The sequence below is a fragment of the Macrotis lagotis genome, chromosome 5, assembly GCF_037893015.1.
Source record: "Macrotis lagotis isolate mMagLag1 chromosome 5, bilby.v1.9.chrom.fasta, whole genome shotgun sequence".
NCBI classification, from domain to species: domain Eukaryota; kingdom Metazoa; phylum Chordata; class Mammalia; order Peramelemorphia; family Peramelidae; genus Macrotis; species Macrotis lagotis.
In genome coordinates this window covers 9,941,989-9,963,139 of record NC_133662.1, presented here as the reverse complement: position 1 = coordinate 9,963,139, position 21,151 = coordinate 9,941,989, and the positions used below count along the sequence as shown (strand labels likewise).

Here is a 21,151-nt window from a genome sequence, read left to right as displayed (position 1 = left end):
AGTCCAGCTATTGGGATAAAAACTATCTCTTCGATAAAAACCTGGGAAAATTGGAAGTTAGTATGGAAGAAACTTAGATTAGACCAACACTTCACACCCTATGCCAAGATAAGATCAAAATGGATAATAAAAAAACAATATTATAAGCAAACTAGAAGATCAAGGAGTAGTTTACCTGTCAGATGTATGGAAAAGGGAAACAGTTTTTGACCAAGAAAGAGACAGAGAACATTCAAAACAAACTAGATAATTTTGACTACATTAAATTAAAAAGCTTTAGCACAGACAAAACCACTGTAACCAAGATAAAAAGAAATGTAGTAAATTGGGAAACATTTTTGTGACTAGTGTTTCTGACAAAGAATTCATTTCTAAAATATACAGAGAACTGAGTTAAATTTTCGAAAAAAGCCATTCCCCAATTGACAAATGGTCAAAGGATATGCAAAGGCAATTTACAGCTGAGGAAATCAAAGCAATCCATAGTCATATGAAAAATTGTTCCAAATCATTACTTATTAGAGAAATACAAATCAAGGCATCTCACACCTCTCTGACTGGCCAATATGACCAGAAAGGACAATGATCAATGCTGGAAGGGATGCAGAAAATCTGGGATACTAATACATTGTTGGTGGAGCTTTGAACTCATCCAACCTTTCTGGAGAGCAATTTGGAATTATGCCCAAAGGGCAACAAAAATGTGCATACCCTTTGACCCAGCAATACCACTACTGGGTCTATATCCTGAAGAGATGATAAAAAAAAAAAAAGGGTAAAAACATCACTTGTACAAAAATATTCATAGCAGCTCTTTGTGGTGGCAAAAAAATTGGAAATTAAGTGAATGTCCTTCAATTGGGGGAATGGCTTAACAAACTGTGATATATGTATGTCACTGTTCTATTAGAAACCAGGAGGGATGGGAATTCAGGGAAGCCTGGAAAGATTTGTATGAACTGATGCTGAGTGAGATGAGCAGAACCAGAAAAACAATGTATACCCTAACAGCAACATGGGAGTGATGATCAACCCTGATGGACTTGCTCATCCCTTCAGTGCAACAACCAGTGACAATTTTAAGCTATCTGCAATGGAGAATATCATCTGTATCCAGAGAAAGAATTATGACTTTGAACAAAGACCAAAGACTATTACCGTCAAATTAGAAAAAAAAAAGCGTTATATTATTATGGAATTTTACTATCTCATACTTTGTTTTTCTTAAGGATATGATTTCTCTGTCACGCATTCAACTGAGATCAATGTATAACATGGAACCAATGTAAACACTAACAGAATGCCTTTTGTGGGGGGGTTGGGGGAAGGAAGGAAGAATGGGGGGAAAATTGTAAAACTCAAATAAAATCTTTCTTAAAAAAAAAGTCTGTCCTTCTAGTGGCCAACTTCTGACCTCCAGACTCACAACCATTTGTCTAACATCATTTCTTCTCTTTTCCTCCTCTTTCCTTATATAAAGGAGAGTATGTCAGATGCTTCTCTGCTAGCATAGCTCCCAACTCTCAGCCCACTGTGCCAACACAGTGCCCAATAAAATGCCAATTTGCCTGGAAGAGAAAGCCTGTGTCTCATGAATTCTTTCTCAGACCCGCAATAACCCCAATATTATGGTGGTGCAAACCCCAACATTTTGGTGGCCTTAGAGGAAAACCATCTGAAGACTGGACTCTCTCCTAGCCAAGGCATGCCCTTAATTCCCCTGTCTGGGCCTCCTAGATGAATTTGGGGGGAGTCCTCTGGAAGCCTTGGTAAACTCTAGAGTGGCATGAGGGTCTCTGCTTATTAGGCAACCAAAGGAGACTGGTCTTACTAAAGAAGGATATTAACATCTCAGAGATTAGAATGTATGTTCTTTGAAGTCACTGACCATTTTTGCATGTTCTTTGTACTGCTTAGCATATACCTGACATATTTAACTATATTTAATAAATGCTTTATTTGTTATATAAGCATTCTTCTTGTTTGTTCATTTTTAAGTCATGCCTGACCTCATTTGGGGTTTTCTTGGCACAGATACTGGAGTTTGCCATTTCCTTCTCCAGCTCTCAGCTAGAGTGAAGTCAAACTTGAACTCAGGAAGATAACAAGGGCAGTGCTCTAAAACACTTCATCACCTAGCTGCATTCCATTTCTGCTCCCTTAAGGAGAAGGAAAGATAGAGGAGTAGAAGTTGAATTGATCAACCAAAAATAAAGAAATAACGTGTAGAAGCCTAATAGCAGCTCTGGAAAAAAATCTTATGCTGGCTTAAGTTGGCTAAATACAAGAATTACCTGGAGGTTTAAAAGTTTCTCTTGGTCCACTAGATAGCATTGAGACCCAGGCAAAGGGAACTTAGATGGTTTAAGACTAGGTTATTCAGGCTCTTCTGTTTCTGCACCTCACTGTCAGGGGTGGAAAATGCAAACCTTGACTAGCAGGAGTCTCTGTGACTTTCCTCAGGCCTTACACACAAGTGGAAAGTTCCCTAACGTAGGGTGAAGGGGGGAGGAGGAATGTCTTGTCCATAGTAAAAATGACCCCTGACCACTTAACTCTGCCATCTGCCATCTCTGGATGGGTAGTCTTGTGCCAATTTCAATGGTACTAAGGATGGTGAAGAGGGCATAAGGAAGTTGGTTTTGTTTAAAAAGGAAGTGTGAAAGTTTATGGTAACTTGAGTTTGAAAGTTAAAGTACAAAATATATGAAATGTTTAGACTGCTAAATAATTGGGGTTATGATAACTTCTAGGATGATTAGAAGCTTATCCTGGTCAGCATTCTAAGTAGAATGACTGTTTTAAAATGTGAATCCTTTTATTCTTTTGAGTTTTGGAGATAAACTATTAAAAACTAATTTAAGATAATAATTAGCAGTACTTTATCATTTGAATTAGGTTATCATTATCTTAAGTTTTCAGGGTCTAGCCCCATGCTAGAATGTTTTAAAGTGTAGGTGATTTGATTTCAGTCAGAAATTTGCAAAAAAGGGGGTGGCTAGGTGGTGCAGTGGATAAAGCAGGGGCCCTGGAGTCAGGACTACCTGGGTTCAAATCCTGGCTCAGTCACTTAATAATTACCTAGTTGTGTGGCCTTGGGCAAGCCACTTAACCCCATTTGCCTTGCAAAATCCTAAAAAAAAAAAAAAAGGTTTTTTCCTTTTAGAAAGTAGTCTATTAATTTAAATTGGGAGATAAAATCTACAAGTAGTTTAGTGAAGAAGAGCTACTTGTGGGCTGTTGCCCAGTTATATATCCACTCTGCTATCCATGCCATCCAGAGAACTAGAGTTTCACTTAAAATTAAGAGGAAATTACATACAAAACTTTCAATCTGTAAGCTTATAACTCTCACAGAAATTGCTATTCTTTTTTTTTAGTTTTGTTTTGTTTTGTTTTGTTTTTGCAAGGCAATGGGGTTAAGTGGCTTCCCCAAGGCCACACAGCTAGGTAATTATTAAGTGTCTGAATCCAGATTTGAACTCAGGTACTCCTGACTCCAGGGCCAGTGCTCTAACCACTGCGCCACCTAGCTGCCCCGAAATTGCTATTCTTAAAAAACAAAAATTGGACATTTGCCATTGCAATGTTATATCAACTACCTATATGGTTAATATTAAGAAGTATCTAAATTATAATTAAGTAATATTGTAAAGATTCAATTCCTGAAGAGTCTCATTTTCTTCATCTTGAGATTTGTATGAGTATATTTAGGCAATGATATGTTAGTTTATGAAACAAAAATGTGAAATCCATCTAGATATAGAATTACAGTTGAGAAATATTTTTATGGTATTTGCTTTGTTCTAATACATGAAGTTTCTATATTCATCATATTTAGTGAATAATAATTCATGTGTCACCTTACTTGGAAATCTGATTTATCTTACCTGTAGAAATAAAAGCCACCTAAGATGTTCTCATTGTTTAAAAGACCTCTGAAAGCAATTGTTGGTTTTTTATGTCTATTTGAACATGGGTAATAACTGAACATGTTAAACTTACAGATAAGGTTTTATAGAATATGTTTCTCTAAATGCAGTTTGGGATTATGGTATTGAACACATCCCAAATCTTTTTTGCTATTTGTTTTAAAGCACTCTGAAGGAATACAACAAAAATGAAATGAGTTGTAATTTTCCTGTGATAATGTCTTGCTGTTATCACTGAGATTATAGCTGCCAGTATTTCATCTTTAAAAACTGAACTCACTTGAACTTTTGAATATTAGAATTTGCTATTTAAAAATCTTATGAGACTGGCTCCCAGGATGATAATCACAGAATGCTATTTGAGTCAATGATTGATGATACCAACAATCTTATGAGGTTTTTGACTCGCAAAATGCAGGTGATGTTCCCATAGGGAAGATCAGGAGAACAACTGTTTGACAAGTTCCGATGTGGGCTTCTTCTGACTCTACTTCCCCAATATATTTGCAGTGTCTCACCTGGCAGATCTTAAGTCTGACTTAATGCAGTGCCCATCTATATAACCTCGCCTGGAAGCTGACATCCAAATAAATAAGGAAACTTCTCCTTCATGTTCCAGGTCTTTATGGTAAATTACTATAACCATTGTTAGGTGGTCATTATAAAGACCTAGTTAGTTAACCTTGTTATCTAAAATCTAACAGGCAAAACAGCAAGTCTTTTTGGTTTTTAGTTTGGTTTTTTTTAGTCTTTGTAAGGCAATGGAGTTAAGTGGCTTGCCCAAGGCCACACAGCTAGGTAATTATTAAGTGTCTGAGGTCACATTTGAACTCAGGTACTCCTGACTCCAGGGCTGGTGCTCTATCCACTGTGCCACCTGGCCGCCCCCAAAACAGCAAGTCTTAAAGAAAATCCATTTTCAGCTAAGGATTTTGAATTATTTTAAACATTGAAAAGTGTACAAATATTTTACTTGTAAAGCACTGATCTAAAGTGATTATGAAAACTCAGGTTAATGTGACAACTTTTAATGAATTCATTTTTGGAATTAGACTCCATATTATTATATTGTTGATATATTAGTGAAATCTCACTCTCCAAATGACAGAAGTGAACCAAATATAAAACGAGGTTTTAATTTTCTATTTGTAACTAGTTTCTATGCATATCAGCAGTCCATGGTTCCAAAATTTCACTTTCTAATAATAGACATATAAGTTTTTATCTCATTAAAATTGTGTTGAGATTTGTACCAGAGATAAAGATCTCTACAAATAACTTTTCACTGGAGAACTTGTGAGACAACATCCTGAGTCACGCAACTACAAAGAGTTGTTATTTCTCCCCTTCCACGTTCTTGGGGCTTCTGGCTTCTTTCTGCTAGTCTTTCTGCCACTGTACCTTTTCTCTTTACATTGTCATCTGTCTCCCTCTTGCTAGCCAAAGACCTTCTTAACACTCCCTCTTGGAGTAAGAGCTTCTTAATGATTTAGGTACAGTCCATGGCACAGGCATTGAAACTGTTGAGTGTGCCAACCCTAACTTATCCCCATTTACTTTAGATATATCCATATTAATTCTAATAAAAACTCCTTGCTTTATGGGCTGATTAAGGACTCTGCTTTACTAGTTGGAAATCCTGGTTCCCTGTGAGGTTCTCTATTTTTTTTTCCCCTGCCTAGTCTAACTCTAGAGGGTCAGTCATTGCCCCTCAAGGAACCACAGCAAATTTCAACTGCTTCTTTAGACTCTGCAAGCTGCCAGATCAGATCCCTCTCCCAAGATTGAGTACCTCTCAAGAAAAGCATTTCATTCCCATGTCTCTATAGGGGCAATTGTGATGGTATCCCAATTAATGAGGCTCCTTTCTTTACATTCAGACCTGCTCTAAGTGTCCTTCCTGGGTCCTTGCTAAAACCAAGGATTCTAACTATGACTGGTCCTACAACCCTTATCTCTTACCTCTTGCCCAAGACCTTTGATTTCTGGTGTCTTTGTTATCACAATACATTAAATTGGGTTATCTTTTAACCTTATGCAAAGATCTATCAAGTGCTTCCAGTACCTGTAGTATTCTTGGATATACAAAAACCCTTTATACAAGTTTGTATTAAAACTCTATTAGATGGGGTGGTTAGGTGGCGCAGTGGATAGAGCACCAGCCCTGGAGTCAGGAGTACCTGGGTTCAAATCCAGCCTCAGATACTTAATAATTGCCTAGCTGTGTGGCCTTGGGCAAGCCACTTAACCCCGTTTGCCTTGCAAAAATCTAAAAAAAACAAAACAACTATTAGAAGGTCTATCCTTCTAGTGGAGTCAACTTCAGACCTCCAGCCCCACCACAATTTGTCTGAGATCATTTCTTCTCTCTTACTTCCTCCTCTTTCCCTATATAAAGGAGGAGGGTATGTTGCCTCTTTGCTAGAGTATCTCCCAACTCACAGTGTCCTATAAAATGCCAACTTGCCTGTGAGAGAGAGCCCATGTATTGTGAATTCTTCCTCAGACCACTGCTAACCCCAATATTATGATGGTGCAAACCCCAACAGTAAGAAACTCAAATGTCTTTATCATAAGTGATAATAACATAAAATATCAAGTCAGAAGAGAAGACAGTAATCCTGTTGCTAATTGGATTTCTGTCAGTTCTGACATAGAGCAATTCTTATAGATGGGTTAGAGAATCAAAATAATCAATGATACCCTTATATACTGAGTGGCTGGCTAACAAAATTTTACAATCCTTTGTGAAATTTCTAGAATTAGTTTCCTCATTAAGCTCCAGGTTGGGTATCATTTTGTTTAATTTTTTTAAAAAATTATTTTAGTTTTTTTATAAGGCAATGGGGTTAAGTGACTTGCCCAAGGCCACACAGCTAGGTAGGTAATTATTAAGTGTCTGAGGTCGGATTTGAACTCAGGTACTCCTGACTGCAGGGCTGGTGCTCTATCTACTGTGCCACCTAGCCACCCCCCCCAAACCTTGTAGCCTCTGGGTATCTTTAATGATACCATCCACCTATGGGTTCAGTAAGATCCCAGAGAATAAAACTTCATGGACAGAAATAAAATTTTTGTTATTTCATTTTTAGTCTAAGAAAATTATGGTTATCACTTGATAACCATAATTTCCATAAGTTAAGGAAAATTTATTAACAAAGTTTTATAAATGAAGTTTAATTCTCTAGGATCTTACCAAAACCCATGGATGGCATCCTTGCAAATGCCAACAACAGAACTAAATAAATCATCACTTTTTATAGAATTTTTAAAAAGGATCATAAAATTTTGGCAGTCAACCAATCATTACACATTTGTAAAGGTGTCATTGATTACTTTATGATTCTCTAACCTATCCATAAGGTCTGTTCTATGTTAGAAATGACAAAGATCCAATTAGCCCCAGGAGTACTGTTTCTTCTTTTGACATGATATTTTATATTGTTATTAGATATATTAGCTAGATATAAAAATTGGAATTTCTCCCTTTCCAGAAATGCCATAAGTACAAGAATTTATTCAGTCTATTATCTAGATAACCAAAGTAGTTTCCTGCCTTCTCAGGCTGGTCTTTAATTGATTGTTTAAAAGGCTTTTGCAGCAAAATTTACAGATGCAATTAGAGGAGGACTAAGCTGTCCTAGACAGAGTTTGCCTTCAGATTTATAACTAGAAACACAGGCCTTGTGGAGGGGAGAGGTGAACATTCCAGACTTACAAAACTCAATTGGAAGCTGATGGAACAACTTTTGATCAGAAATATTTAATTCTAAATTAAAGTATGTCAGATTAGACACACTTTTCAGGCTTGTAAAATAAAAACCCTGGCTTTTTCCACCTCTAGGGCTAGTCGTGAGTTTTTCGCTTTCAAAAAGCTCTCATCTTAATGGGGGCCCCATCAATTTCCCCATTATCATGTCCACTGGTTAAGAGGCTAGTAAGAAACAGTATTTTAAGAGAACTTGCAGCACATTCCAAACGGCACTACTAGTGAGTTGTGAGCCTGGACAAACACCTAAATTTCTGATTCTTAATCAACCTTAATCATTCTCAGCAATTTCCTTCTGCCTTAATTCCTGCATTGGATGAGGAAGGGTTGTGTTTTTTTTTTAAGTGAGTCCCTAAGACTCTGTCATACTTTCAAGAGTCGAGCGATCCTCTCTCTTAGCAGCAGCAGCAGGTTGGCAAGCAGCCAGCCCGTGTGCCAGAGGCCCCTTCCCCCGCACCAAGCAGGCACTGAAGCACAAGGCGCTTGCGCATCGGGCCTTTCCCAGCTGCTGGCTGCTTTGCTTCTTCCGGCCAGTGGGGACCTTAACCAAGCAGCCTGGGCTCATCAGTTCGGCGGAAGTAGTTCCGGAGTACCTGCGCCTTTGTCTGTCGATGATTGGTGACAGGATAAGGCCGGTGCGGAGGAACGTGAGACCCGGAAGTCTGGAGCCGGAAGTCGAAGGGGGCCGCTTGTGGTCGGGGGCGGGGAAGTCGAGAGCAAAGACGAGCTGCCAGAACTCGACCCAGACTTGCACTTCTCCTGACACCAGTCCTGTGCACACCCGGAGACTCAGGAAAAGCAAGACCTCCTCCGGCGACCTTCTCCCACCCTCAAGCCCCGCCATGGCCGAGGCCACGGCCGGCCTGAGCGAGACTGTCACCGAGACATCGGTTACCGTGACAACCGAACCCGTGAGGAGGACAGGGGTGTGGAGAACGTAGCGAAGACTGGGAGAGGATAACGGAGGGGGGGCGGGGTAAGGGAGGGAGGAAAAGAATGGAGAAAGGGGGTACTGGAGGCTGAGTGGGCACGGGGGACAGTGCCCTGCCGGTGGGGAGGAATTTTGGAGGACTTGGGAAAAATACATCACGGAGTTTCAGGAAACAGGGGAAGTATTACATGGAGAATCGAGATCAGATGAAGTGTTTGGGTTCTTCTAAAGAGAGATTTGGAAGAGAGGGACCCCAAGGAAGACTTGGTTGGAAAAGGAGCGGGAATTGAAATCAGGAAGCTGTTTGGGTAGGAGACGCGGGAAATGTGATGGATTTAGGAGATCAATGGAAAGAATGCTTTGAGGCTGGAGGTTGGGGAGCTTGAAATTAGAATAAGATAAAGGGAATGCTAGGCTGGAGAATGAAAATAAGTGAATAGAATGGTCAAAATTGGGCTTAAGGGGGAAGAGAGAAGAGCTTGCTTTCTATCCCTTCCCTCACCAGTATCCCTTCATTGACTTAGGTAGAAATATATAAAGATGGATTGGAGAGAAGGGGGTTTAGAAAGAGATGAGGATGATGAAGAGATTAGTCATGAGGAATCAAGTGGAATTCTATAGGAAACTTCAAATGTCATTAAAACTAGAAAGTATACAACTAAGAATAATGATTAGAATGGGGGCAGAAACATATAGAGTGTAATACTCGTCTCCTGTACATCTTTCTTTGTTGCATAATTCTCCAAGGTCCAGAGATTGCCCCTCAAAAAATATTTTCATATTGGACGGAGAGACCACCCAGAGTGTACTCTTGTACTTGTATCTCTTAACCTTCTAGCCCATATAATGCAATATTTATGGTGTGAATAGCACGAGCAGGGGACTAGAAGCCCCCAAAAGAGAAGTGATGAGACTCTCAAGATGTAGTGGACTTACATAGGGAAATTCATCACTCCATTTCAATCTCTTTCTCCTATCCTTCTACCCCAAGGAAAACCGTAGCCTAACTATTAAACTTCGAAAACGGAAGCCAGACAAAAAGGTGGAATGGTCAAGTGATACGGTGGACAATGAGCATTTAGGACGTCGTTCATCAAAATGTGAGTAGCCATCTCCCTACAGGATCTTCATTTTCAACCAACCCTCCAGAGCACTCAAACCCTTCAAATCCCAGACATTACCTCTCCCCTGAATATTAGACATGTTACAGATCAGTTGTTCACTGATGTTAGGGACTCAGAAGAAGCACTAGAGAAGGGATTGGAATATGCTGAGTTTTCCATTCTGGCAGAGCAAGTAGTAGGAAAGACCCAGATGCTCTGAGGAGAGAACCAGGAGACAGGGACCAAATGCCTAAATTTTAGGAGAGAATTGAGAACTTCAAAGAATTCTATCCTCCAAGGGGGACAGTAGAAGTGGATCCCTCCACTCAGTTCCTGAGAGTGCATTGTATGCAATTCTGTATCTCCCACTTATCTGCAAAGGACAACCTCTTCACTGAGGTATTTATTGTCACAAGTTCTCATGGGACCAATTCTACAAGTAAAGGGAAATATCCCACTTTACCTAAGGGGAAGAGTAGAGGAAGGGAAGAGTTAAGTTGAAGAGCTGAATTCCATTTTTTTCTGCCTCCCTCCTTACTCGTATTCTAGGTTGCTGTATCTATGAAAAGCCTCGGGCTTTTGGTGAGAGCTCCACAGAGAGCGATGATGAAGATGATGAAGGCTGTGGTCACACTCATTGTGTTCGGGGCCACCAGAAGGGACAGCGTCGCACTACCACTGGCTCGTCCCCAACCACTCTTTCCCATCTTCCTAACCCCTCCCAACCCCCACCTGGGCCCATGCAGCACTGATCTTCACTCTCTTTCTCTTGCCCCTCCATTTATCTAGACCTGAATGTGTCTGTGTCACTACTTGGGGATTAAACCCATGGTTTGCCCCTCCCCTTTACCCCTTCCCATCCCCCTCTCCTTGCCTCTCCTCTACCTGCTGGAGGGAATAGGGAGGGGAGGGCAGGCAAAAATCCTAGAGTCCTAACTTTGCTGCTATTCCAGAACCCAGGCTTCTAGGCTCTTTCTCTAGCCTCCTTAGCTCTGATTCCTTTTCCTCCATACCATCCCTGTTCTCAGGGATCCAGGCATCTTTTATCCTAATCTCCAGCCCCATTCTTATACAACCCTCTGTTCTCACTGCCAAATTCCCTTTCCTGGGATTCAGATCCTCCCAATCCTCAATCCCCTGTTCTCTGAATCTAGCACACTCAAGAGTGGGCTTCATTATAACCCCAGCTTTCACTGCCAGGCCTCTGTCCCATCTAAGACCCAGGAGTCCATTCCCCTTAGTGGCCAGTTGCAATATGTCAAACTGTACTCTTAACCTGGCTTAAAGCACCTATTCCAAAGTATTATACAATCCTAGTTCTTATCAGCTGGAAAGGGATTCTGGTTATATCTTAAAATCTCATCAGTATGCTGGGAAAAATGTTGTCTTCCAAAGAGACTGACAGCAGAGAGTTCCCATTCCCCATCCTTCTCTTAATTCCCCAAAATGTCCTCAGAAAGGGTTGAAGGGAGGGCAGTCTCTTAATTTCTTTGTCCTTTCTAGGACTATTGGCAAAAGAAGCTGAAATTCTGAATGCCTCAGTTTTCTGAGACCATTGCAGAGATTGTATCCAATTCCTAACATAGGCAAAGCTAGGAAGGTATAAAGAGGGATCAAAAGGTTGTTGATATTCCTTCTCCCTGCTCCCAAATAAGCCCAGAAGAGCACCACCAACAAATAGGCCCCTCTCCACTCAGTTCCTGGGAAGGGTCATTTACTATCTCCTATAAATTCTTCCACTTATCTGCAAAAAATCAACCAATTCCACCTCTTCACTGAGATTTCATTTATTGGCACAGGCTCTCAAAATAAATAACCCAACATCACGGAATGTGTTAAATATGGGGCCAATTAATCAGTAAAGAGAATATTTACGGGAGGATTAATTTGGATTGTGCCCAGAACCCCCAAGTGGGGAGAGGTTGCACCCCATCCTGAAATGGGAGGTGGGAAAAAACATAGGAAAGGGCTTGCATAACATCAAGCCAGACCTGAAAGAAATGGGAAGACTTTCTCCTTAGATGGTGAAAGATCTTACAGATTACCAACCTCAGAATGATACTCCTGAAAATCTTTTATACTTTAAGAAGGAGAATAGTAGAGACTTCAGAAATGTCTTGGGGATCTGCTGAGAAAGCAGTTTCTCAAACTGGGCTGAGTTATTGAGAAATTTAAATGATTGTGGAAGTTGTGGGTGGAATTAGAGTGGGCTAGGGCAAGTGGGAAGATAGTTTCAAAGATTTATAAACTACTTTTCTCATAGGAATATTTATTGCATATTTGAGAAAGGAAAATTTAAAATTTAGGAGAATGGGTCTCATTTCCATTTCCAGGTGTACAGACTGGGTTTGAAAATGGCCTGGAAGGAGTTGGGAATTTCTTGGGAATCTGCCATGGGAATCCAAGACAGGTGGATCTCCCAAGTAGTTTACTGAGGAGCTCAGAATCATTTAGTAAAATTGCCAAGTGAAGGACTCAGCCATCAGCTGGTACTATGCGAAGGGGGTTCTGGGGGTCCCGGGTGCAGAGCAATGGAAAAACAGGTTCCCCAAGGGAACTGGATGCCTGAAAGGCAAAAAGGAGGTCAAGGGAATGGCCATCATAGAAAGCCACTCTACCCCTCTCCCAGTCTAAGTCTACTCGAATTCTCCGAGGTGGAGGCCTTCCGCCACCCAGAGGTGTAGGTTCAGGGGCTGTCAATGCCCATAACCTGCCACCCCGACCTTCCACAGCCCACACAGCCCCTGCAGGGCATAGCCCCACTCGGCCTTTGCGTTGCACGGATTCTCCAGCAGCACCTACAGCATAGTGACTCTCTCTGTCTTCATCAGTGGACTCCCAAGAAGAGGTTCTGCCAGCTGTCTCCACCTCCCAGCAATGCCGTCCAGCTCTGAAACCTTGTGCACCTAGCACAGCAGGGAGCTGGTCAAAGCGGGCTGGTCCATCTGGTGGCACAGGTGTCCCTGGTGGAGCTAGACAGACACTTCGACCATCAGGGGATACAAGGAGATGATGGTGTGCAGTACTAGGATCCAGAGTCAAGTCCGCTGGGTGGTGGATTGGGAAACAAGGAAAATAAGAATCTTAGGATTTAGAAGGGCCATTAGAGATCACAAAAACCCTCATTTGACAGACAAAAGTGGGGAAGAGATCTAGAACCCTAGGTTTCTTGATAAATGTAGTGTGCTTTCTGCTACCCAGGGCAAATGGGGCCTATCAGAAAAGTAGAAATGAAGGGTAAAAATTGAGATAAGTTTAGTAGGGGTGAAGATAGCATAGGGATGGGAGTGGGAGACCAGAGACCTGTCAAGTTGCTGAGGAAAGAGCTGGAAAATCAAGAGTTGAATTACTGAAAGCAGATAACAGATGAGGAAGAAAAAGGATGTGACTGAGAATGATAGTTGTGTTTGGAATGTGATTTGGAACATCATGGACAGAACCAAGAGCAAAGAATAGAGGGTCTGATTGGAAATGTGTGGGTGTGGGGAAGGAGGCTCCCAGAAAAGGGTAGGACAAATGACTTCAACTAAATCTGGGTAGGGCTGAAGGAGCTGGGCCAGCAGGACTATGAAGATGATAACCAGGAACCCAAGGTGGAGGAGCTGGGTGGGGAGGAATCTGAGGTATCTTGAGAAACCAGCCCACCCACCCATGGAAACACAATGAAGTGGATGGACCTAAGTGGAATGGGAATGTGGCATTACCCAATAAAACCAGTATAAACAATCGCTGTGCTGAACATTTTGTGGTGATAGTGGGGAGAGAAAAGGAGCTTGTCAGGAGAGCCAGAAAACACAAAAGAGGTACTTCTTGACCACTGTTGAAGGAAGAACTATGATGATTGGGGTCAGTGACCAAGAGAAGTGAATCTTTTTCTCTGGGTATTTCCAAGAGAAGTATCTGACAAAAATATCAGTGTGACCATCCTTGGTCACTTTAAGTACTTGGTTACTTTTACCTTAAGAAAGTAAAATAGAAATGTAGATTGGAGGAGACGGATGGGGATCTTAGAAATATGAACTGTCTTTGAGGGGGAAGGGCAAGAGCAGAAAGAATGAAAAAGGACAGGGACATTAACCAAGGACTCCCTGATTGAAGAACCACCCTAGTCTTTAAGTGTTTAGACTTCTTCCCAGTTCCCAACTCACCTGTGATTCTATGGAGCATGTTTTTGACCACAGGATAATCTGGGATGTCCTCATCTGATTCCTTTGATTTGGACTTTGTGGCATCAAGTCTGGAAAGATGTAGTTATTGTAGTCATACATATGAAAGCCCCATAACCCTCATTCTGAAAAACCCAAATATCCTGCTTCTAATTATTGAATTCATTGCTTCATGATTGATACTTAAGGGGAAAAGAGAAGTGGGTGGAAGGGAAAACCAACAGGTGAAGCTAAATAATTCTTATTTTAATAATAGCTGTTATATTAAGATTTAAGAAATATTTTTCATATATTATTTCATTTGATTTCAAAAGTAGAGGCTCCTGGCAGGGAAAGAGGAACTTCCAGAGTTGATCTCACCTTCTCCATGTCTTCCTCACATCCTAGAGGTGGGGTAAAAGAGAAAATGGAGATGAGCTTTAGGTTTTGATGCTGTGATGCTGTGAAAGACCCCATCCTGGGACTCAACTAATCCTTCAAGTGCTATCCCATTTCCTCCTTTGAAAGAATGCTTTCTAGGATTTTTTTTTTATTTTCCACCTATGGATTCCTTCCTATGGCTTTCAATCTATTGACACAGGAAAAAAAAGTTTTTAAATAATTAAAAGAAATACTAAATTTCAGTAAGAGTTAAATAAAAAAGATATATTTTAATCCACTTTCATGGACCCCTAAAAAGCTATCCAGTCTGCAAATCAGGGTAAAGAACTCCTGATCTAGAGATTTCCCATTCCATCCCTCTCAATACACTGCAGCATAATGTAGTAAGAATTCCAGCTCTGCCACTACCTATGTGGCCTTTGGGAAATCATCTTTAACTTCTCTAGGGTGAAGTTTCCTCGTTTGTAAAACGAAAGACTTGTTCTAGCTCTAGATGACTTCCAAGGGTTTGTTCTAGCTCTAGAAGTATGATTCCCTCCTATTCCCCTCAATATGTGTCTTCCTTTCCATCAAACCTCTTACATTCTCATTTCCTTCCAGGCTCCTCCTTACTTCTTTGATCATTCACCATATTATGCCCATATCCTCCACAACTTATCCACAACAAACAACTCCCTAAACTTTGCTGTTAGAGGAATTATAAGCCTCTGATTACAAAACATTTTTTCCAATGCTTCATTTTTACCTTGCCCACTTCCTTCCCCCATCCTTTCCCAGGCTTGATAATAAAAGCTGCTTCTCCTCTCACCATAAAATCTTAATTGTGTTTATTAGCCTCTCCAAACTTTGGGACTCAACAACCCGGAGTGATATTTAGACCTGGGGTGTGACCCCAAACAGAGGTTAAGGAGACTGAGGCATATAGTTTCTTGGGGTTTCTTAGGTTCCTCAAGGGATCTGTTGTTGGCAAGGTTGTTGACCAGTCTCCATTGAGCCAAGGTGGAATGGAGGTGAGGAGAAGGCAATTAGCCTTGTTATGTAAATTGCCACAAGACTAATTAGGTATCTCTGAGCTTCAAAGGACAGAAATGGCTAGGGAGGCCAGGGATTCTAGACACCTCTGTGTCCCAAGAAGGGAAGGAGGCCAAGGGACAGTTTACCTGAGTCCTCAGGAGGAATGGGGGGCCTGGGACCAAGTAGCCTAGATATAAGGCAAAAAAAAAAAAAAAACAAAGAACTTGCACACCAGATTGCTTCCCACAACCTTGACTTCACCCCCTCTAATCTCCTCCCCTCCCCCAATCCCTACCTACTACTCTGGGAGGGGCAGATCAACAAAAATAATAACCTGGCTTCTGACTCCAAGCCAATATAGTCTCAAGCGTTCTCTCACTGATGCTAGTATTCTTCAGGAACTCCTATAGTCCATCCAAGAGTCTACTTAACTCCCTGGTTTCTCCCGCTTCGGATATCTAATGTGCTTCCACCTCTCATTTTCCACCTCACCTTCCTCTACAGGGTCCCACCTGCCTCTCAGGCTCCAAGTGTTGAATTTAGACCTTCCTCATTTTTTGATCTTTTGCTCCCTTTAAGAGTTCAAGCGTTCAACCGTCACTCATGCCAGGTCTCCCGTTGCAGTCGGCCTTCCTTCCCCTTCCCCAAAATCCTCCTCTACTCAAGTTCACCTCTCCCATTTCCAACTTTCAGCACACCATAGTGTGTTCCAAAAAGACCTTCCAGTCTCTTTTCCTACCTCATTCTTTCCTCGAACTTCCCTCGAAAGCCAAGTAAATCCACCGACCTCTCTCCCTCCCGCCCCCACATCCAGGCATAAAATACAGTTTTCCAGTGTTCAACCCCCTTCGCCCTAAATCTCAGTCCTTAGCTCCTACTAGTCCGCCCATCTTTCCTGGGGCAAATCCTCACTTCTCCGTGTGGATCGTGGCAGCCCATAGTAGGGATGCGTCCCCCACGGCGTCTCCCGGTCCGAGCGCTGGGCTCTGCCAACTTCTCCCGAAGCCCACGACTGATCCGCACCTCCACTGCCAAGCGCACGTTTGACCGCAGGCTGCGGCGGGGGCATGGGAGCCCACAGCTGGGGCAAACGGTGGGAGGCGCCGTGTCAATGTCATCGGGCCCTGGAGGGGCGCCCCACCGGCGAACCAGGCACGCGCGACAGAAACTGTGTTCACACGCTAGAAGCACGGGATCCTGGAAAGGGTCCCCACATAATGGGCAAGTCGACAGCTGCTCCAAACGTTCCACCAGCCCGGGACCCAACTCCGAAGCCTCCATGAGGGTTTGGGGCAAGGGTCCTCCTGATGGCTGTTTCGACCCCCCACAGTGGGGTTCCCTAAGGCTTTCTCTTTCTGCTCACTTCAACACAATATTTAATCTGTCTATTTCTTCTCCTCTACCTCCTTATCTTCTGGACTTTTCTTTCCCTCCGTTCTGAATGTCTTCCTTTCTTCGCCAGCCTCAGTTTCTGTCTCTCTGCTTCTCCCTCGCTCCACACAGGTTTTATAAAGAGGGAGGAGGCCCTTGCGGGAGGTAAACAGCAGGCAGAGACCTTGCGCAACAGCCCTTCTGGTTCTCCAGCTTTCCAAGGGGAAGGGGGAGGAAAGACACCCGGCTCTCTAGGGCAAAAGAGAGAGGGACACTAGGGGGCACTATGGAGCTAGAGCAGAACCAAGTAGCCCTGGATCTCTTTGGTGCCTTCCACCCACCCAGGAGTCTTCATATACCCTCTTCCCACCTCTAGCATCTGCCCAGTTGAAGGGTGGGCAAATTGCCCAGATGCACTCTTGGCATTTGCACCAGCATCTCTAAGGCATGAGTCATTCCAGGTGTCTGGCATTCCTTCAACTGGGGGCCGTAGGGGATGGGGTGGGACTGCTGTTCAGGAGACTGGTTTCTGGAAGATGCCTGAGGATTTGTGTACCTCATTCTCTGACACTGTCTTTGTTTCTGGTTGTGTCTATGCATATGTGTAGCTCTGTATCTCCATTATCTCCACCTTCCTTAGCCTCAAAGATACTCTAGTTTATGAGTAGGATGTCTTATGTGCCACCTTCATTTTTTTTTTTTTTGCCATACTGGAGTTCTCTTTCACTTGTTCACTTTCTTTTATTTTACTGTCAACTTTCCATTGCTTTTCTAAATCTTGCCCACTATTCAAGATTACTCACATTCCTCATCTTCCATGGAATCTTCTCTGATCGTTCCAGTTAGAAAGATCTCTCCCTCCTTGAAACTTTCATGTGCTTATAAACTCACTGTGCTTATATTTTGCTAGGTATTTAGTAATATTCCCATTTACTATAATTATTTCTATGTTATGAATAAGACATATCATATCCCCACAAGTCTCTGAGTTTCTTGAAGGCGAGTATCATATTTTATTCATTTTTAGCATCCACAGTCTCAAGGACACACAGTCAATAAATGTTGAGTGAATTACTTTTTTTTTTAGGCTCATAGGATTTAGAATAAAGGAGATCTTGGAAATCTAACTCCTTCATGTTGTACGTCTTAGATTTAGAACTAGAATGAACCTTAAATATCATGTAGAACAATTCTCTCCTTTTACAAATGAGGAAACTAAGGCCAAGAAAATTTAAGTGGCTTGTTCAGCATCAAAAAATAGTAAAATACAAGCAGATACAAGATTAGGTTTCCATGTGTTCTGACTATAACTCCAAGGTCCTTTTCACCCTCACCAATTCTATGGGATTTGAACCCAGGTGCTCCAAACTGCAGCATCCAAACTCAATAAATGTTCACTCTTCTTCTAGTAGTTCCTTTTGTCTCTGGTTATGACATAGAGCTAGAGAAACTTCAAAGGCTAACTAGTCTAACTCCTTCATTTTTTTTCAGTCATTTTTCATTCAAATATGTCTCTGTAATCTCACTGGGGTTTTCTAGGCAAAGATTCTAGAGTGGCTTGCCATTTACAGGAAACTGAGGCATATGGAGGTTAAGTGACTTGCCTTAAAGTCACCCACCTAGCAAGTACGAAAGGTGGCATTTGGATTCACATTTCCTAGGACCAGAACACCGAAACACTAGGACCTAGGACACCAGGCAAGCAAAGATTTCCAGGATCATAGATTTAGTGCTGGACTGAAAAACCCAGGATCATAGATTTAATGCTGGACTGAAACTTAAAAGTCATATAACTTAATCTTCTCCTTTCAAAGATTAAGAAATTGGAGAGATTATGTCTATGACTACACAGATAGTAACAAAGTCAGAATTTGAATATAGGTTCTCCAAATGCAACTCAAATACTCATTCCTATTATCTTTTGGCCTCCAGGGAAGACTTCACTATCATATCACCCACCCATAAATTAGTTCATGAACTCCCATGAATTAACTGAAATCTCACCAGTCCAGAGTACCCCTCTGTCCAAATGCAACAGAATTCTAGTATGGGATTTTCCAGATCCTCCATTTAGCTTTCCACTAAGTTTCTGATTCTTGGGAGTCTCTCTGGCTGGATGTTTCCAACTCTCTCTTTGTATACTTGGCTTTTCATTACCTCTCACTCTGTCTCCATTTGTACTTTGTTGTCACTTTTTTTTCTTGTCATGTCTCCACCTTTATCTCCATCCACTTGGATGCTCCTCTGCCTCTCTCATTTTGTTTCCTTCTAGCTCTGCCAATCTGTCTTTTAGGTTTTCTCCCTTCTCAGCCCTCTCTGCCCACACATTCTATTTCTCTCCATTTCTTTGCTTCTCCTGCTAGGCTCCTCTTTCTGATTACACCCTAGGGTTTTATAAATAAATAAGGACCTAGCTGCATGTAGATCAAGGACAGACACATTTTCACAAACACACAGAGATACACACTGATACAGCTACAGATAACTGACAAAATATGCTTAGTTAACCTCATAGGCCTCATAAAGGCAGATACTTAGAGACATGGATAGAGAATCACACACACACACACAAAGGCACACAGAGAAACACTGTCATTACTTTTATTGTCAATAAGGATCACAATATCACAACAACAATAAACCTTTATTGAGTTCTAGCACTTTTATTAGGCATCACTGCAGGCACAGCTCTGGGGAGGGGAGGGACCACACTTATATCAGTAAGGATCCCAGCAGAGGTAGACACCCAAATACAAAGATACTATAATAAAAATATACATACTTATCTAGGTTTATAAGTAAATGCTGTGGAAATTGTCCTTGAAGCTATAGAAATACAAGTAGAAGTATAACCAAAGTTTATTTTGGAAGGGATGAATTAACATTTTTTCTCATCTCTATTTCAGTCCTCTGTTTCTGTATTACCATCTTCTGTTTCTGTTTACATATACCTTGGTTTTTTTTTTTCTTTTCCTATTTTCTATAATTGTCTTTATTGTTCTCTCCTTTTTCCTGGATTTTTTTCATTCTTCTAATTCATTTAAACACTCCTCTCCCAAAGACTGTCAGGATTGGTCTTATATGTATCTGCCTAGGTAAATTAAGGTGAAGTCAAGTAATTAATCCCATCTACTAGCAATCACCATCTCTTATTGGCATTCTTTCTTGGTTGGCATAGATAAAGAAAGTGATTTTGTTTTCCCCTTTGCACATCGATGTTACTTTTAAAATGAAATACATTTTTCAACACCAGGCATTGATGGTCATTATGCAACTTAAGTAGAATTGTGGATAGAATGGTGAGTTTGGATCTAGGGAGACATGAAGTTTAAATCCTGCCTCAGACACCTTAAGTCTGCTCATCTGAAAAATGAAGATAATAACTGATCCTACCTTAAGGGTCATAGTGAGGATCAAATGAGCAAACCTTAAAGCTCTATTTAAATAGTAGCTATTATAATTCACTGCAGATTCCCACATCCACCCTAGCAGTTTCTTATGTCCCATTGAGTAACTACTATGTTATCTCTGGTTATTAGAGTTTTCACCTTTCTTTCCCTTATTAACCCTACTTCTTTGGATCATCCTGACATTATTAAAAAATTATGGGGATTTGTGTACCTATTCAATCAAAACTAGCTTTAATTTTCTAATTCATCATACACTAGTGAAACCATTTCTTTCTTTTTAATTTGTTGAATTTTAATGACTGCCTAGTACTGTCTTTGGCATAAAAGGATTGACCATCCATGGAAACAGAATTTGCTTAGCATAGAATAAATAGGCAGTGCATAATAATTATAGCACAATTCATAATAAATGCACCAAACTAGCTGCAAACTCACTAGTTTCCCAAACCCCCTTACAAATCTTTTTTTGCTTTCTAACTTTCTTATTACAGTATAAGTCACAATTCTTCCAGTCAATATATATATATATATATATAGAGAGAGAGAGAGAGAAAGAGAGAGAGAGAGAGAGAGAGAGAGAGAGAGAGAGAGAGAGTATTTGAATCATCACCCTAGTTTAAATATTCAACTACTCATTGGAAGACTATTGAAAGAACCTTCTGGTTAGTCTCCTCCCTACTTCAAATCTCTCCCTGACCAATCCAGCCACTTGGCTGCCCAAGTGATTTTCCTAAAATGAAGGTCTAACCATGTCACCCAATAAGTTCCCTATTACTTCCAAGATGAAATATAGAATATTCTGATTGACATTTAAAGTCCTTCACAATTTTTTTTTAAAAATTTAAATTTTTTTATTTAAGGCAATGGGGATAAATGACTTACCCAAGGTCACACAGCTAGGTGATTATTAGGTGTCTGAGGTTGGATTTGAACTCAGGTTCTCCTGATTCCAGTGCTCTATCCACTACTCCACCTAACTGTCCCCTAAGTCCTTCACAATTTGACCCTTTCCTTCCTTTTCCAGGCTTCTCAGCCTACTTTCCTCCAGCTACATTGACCTACTTATTCTTTCTC

The 21,151-nt window shown here is 41.2% G+C and overlaps 2 protein-coding genes across 5 annotated transcripts; one reads left to right on the top strand and one right to left on the bottom strand.

Moving 5' to 3' along the window:
• Positions 1 to 8,314: 8,314 nt before the first annotated feature.
• PPP1R11 (protein phosphatase 1 regulatory inhibitor subunit 11) lies at positions 8,315 to 11,575 on the top strand. 2 transcript variants are annotated; one of them, XM_074236825.1, is made up of 3 exons: positions 8,315 to 8,627; positions 9,624 to 9,732; positions 10,285 to 11,575. In XM_074236825.1, exons 1-3 carry the CDS (start codon positions 8,544 to 8,546, stop codon positions 10,485 to 10,487), a joined length of 396 nt encoding a protein of 131 aa, XP_074092926.1. In that variant the 5' UTR covers positions 8,315 to 8,543; the 3' UTR covers positions 10,488 to 11,575. The 2 variants fall into 2 exon arrangements, with proteins under 2 accessions (XP_074092926.1, XP_074092927.1); XM_074236826.1 differs by having other exon boundaries at positions 8,327 to 8,612.
• Positions 10,545 to 16,973, bottom strand: RNF39 (ring finger protein 39). 3 transcript variants are annotated; one of them, XM_074236824.1, is made up of 5 exons: positions 16,209 to 16,973; positions 14,262 to 14,284; positions 13,884 to 13,972; positions 12,538 to 12,782; positions 10,545 to 12,300 (listed from the first exon to the last, which is right to left on the bottom strand). In XM_074236824.1, the coding sequence occupies exons 1-5, from the start codon at positions 16,575 to 16,577 to the stop codon at positions 12,211 to 12,213; spliced, it is 816 nt and encodes a 271-aa protein (XP_074092925.1). In that variant the 5' UTR covers positions 16,578 to 16,973; the 3' UTR covers positions 10,545 to 12,210. The 3 variants fall into 3 exon arrangements, with proteins under 3 accessions (XP_074092925.1, XP_074092924.1, XP_074092923.1); XM_074236823.1 differs by adding an exon at positions 15,443 to 15,483 and having other exon boundaries at positions 10,546 to 12,782; positions 16,209 to 16,413; XM_074236822.1 differs by having other exon boundaries at positions 10,547 to 12,782; positions 16,209 to 16,971.
• Between the last annotated feature and the right edge of the window lie 4,178 nt (positions 16,974 to 21,151).

Bases quoted from the DNA above. Each gene is read 5' to 3' on its own strand.
- RNF39 (XM_074236822.1), bottom strand. From the start codon at position 16,577: ATGGAGGCTTCGGAGTTGGGTCCCGGGCTGGTGGAACGTTTGGAGCAG. The intron at 14,285-16,208 runs GTGAGGATTTGC...CCCCACCTCTAG, and splicing joins GCCACGATCCACACGGAGAA to GATGTGAGGAAGACATGGAG. The intron at 12,783-13,883 runs GTGAGTTGGGAA...TCCACCACCCAG, and splicing joins CATGCTCCATAGAATCACAG to CGGACTTGACTCTGGATCCT.
- PPP1R11 (XM_074236825.1), top strand. From the start codon at position 8,544: ATGGCCGAGGCCACGGCCGGCCTGAGCGAGACTGTCACCGAGACATCG. The intron at 8,628-9,623 runs GTGTGGAGAACG...TTCTACCCCAAG, and splicing joins AACCCGTGAGGAGGACAGGG to GAAAACCGTAGCCTAACTAT. The intron at 9,733-10,284 runs GTGAGTAGCCAT...CTCGTATTCTAG, and splicing joins AGGACGTCGTTCATCAAAAT to GTTGCTGTATCTATGAAAAG.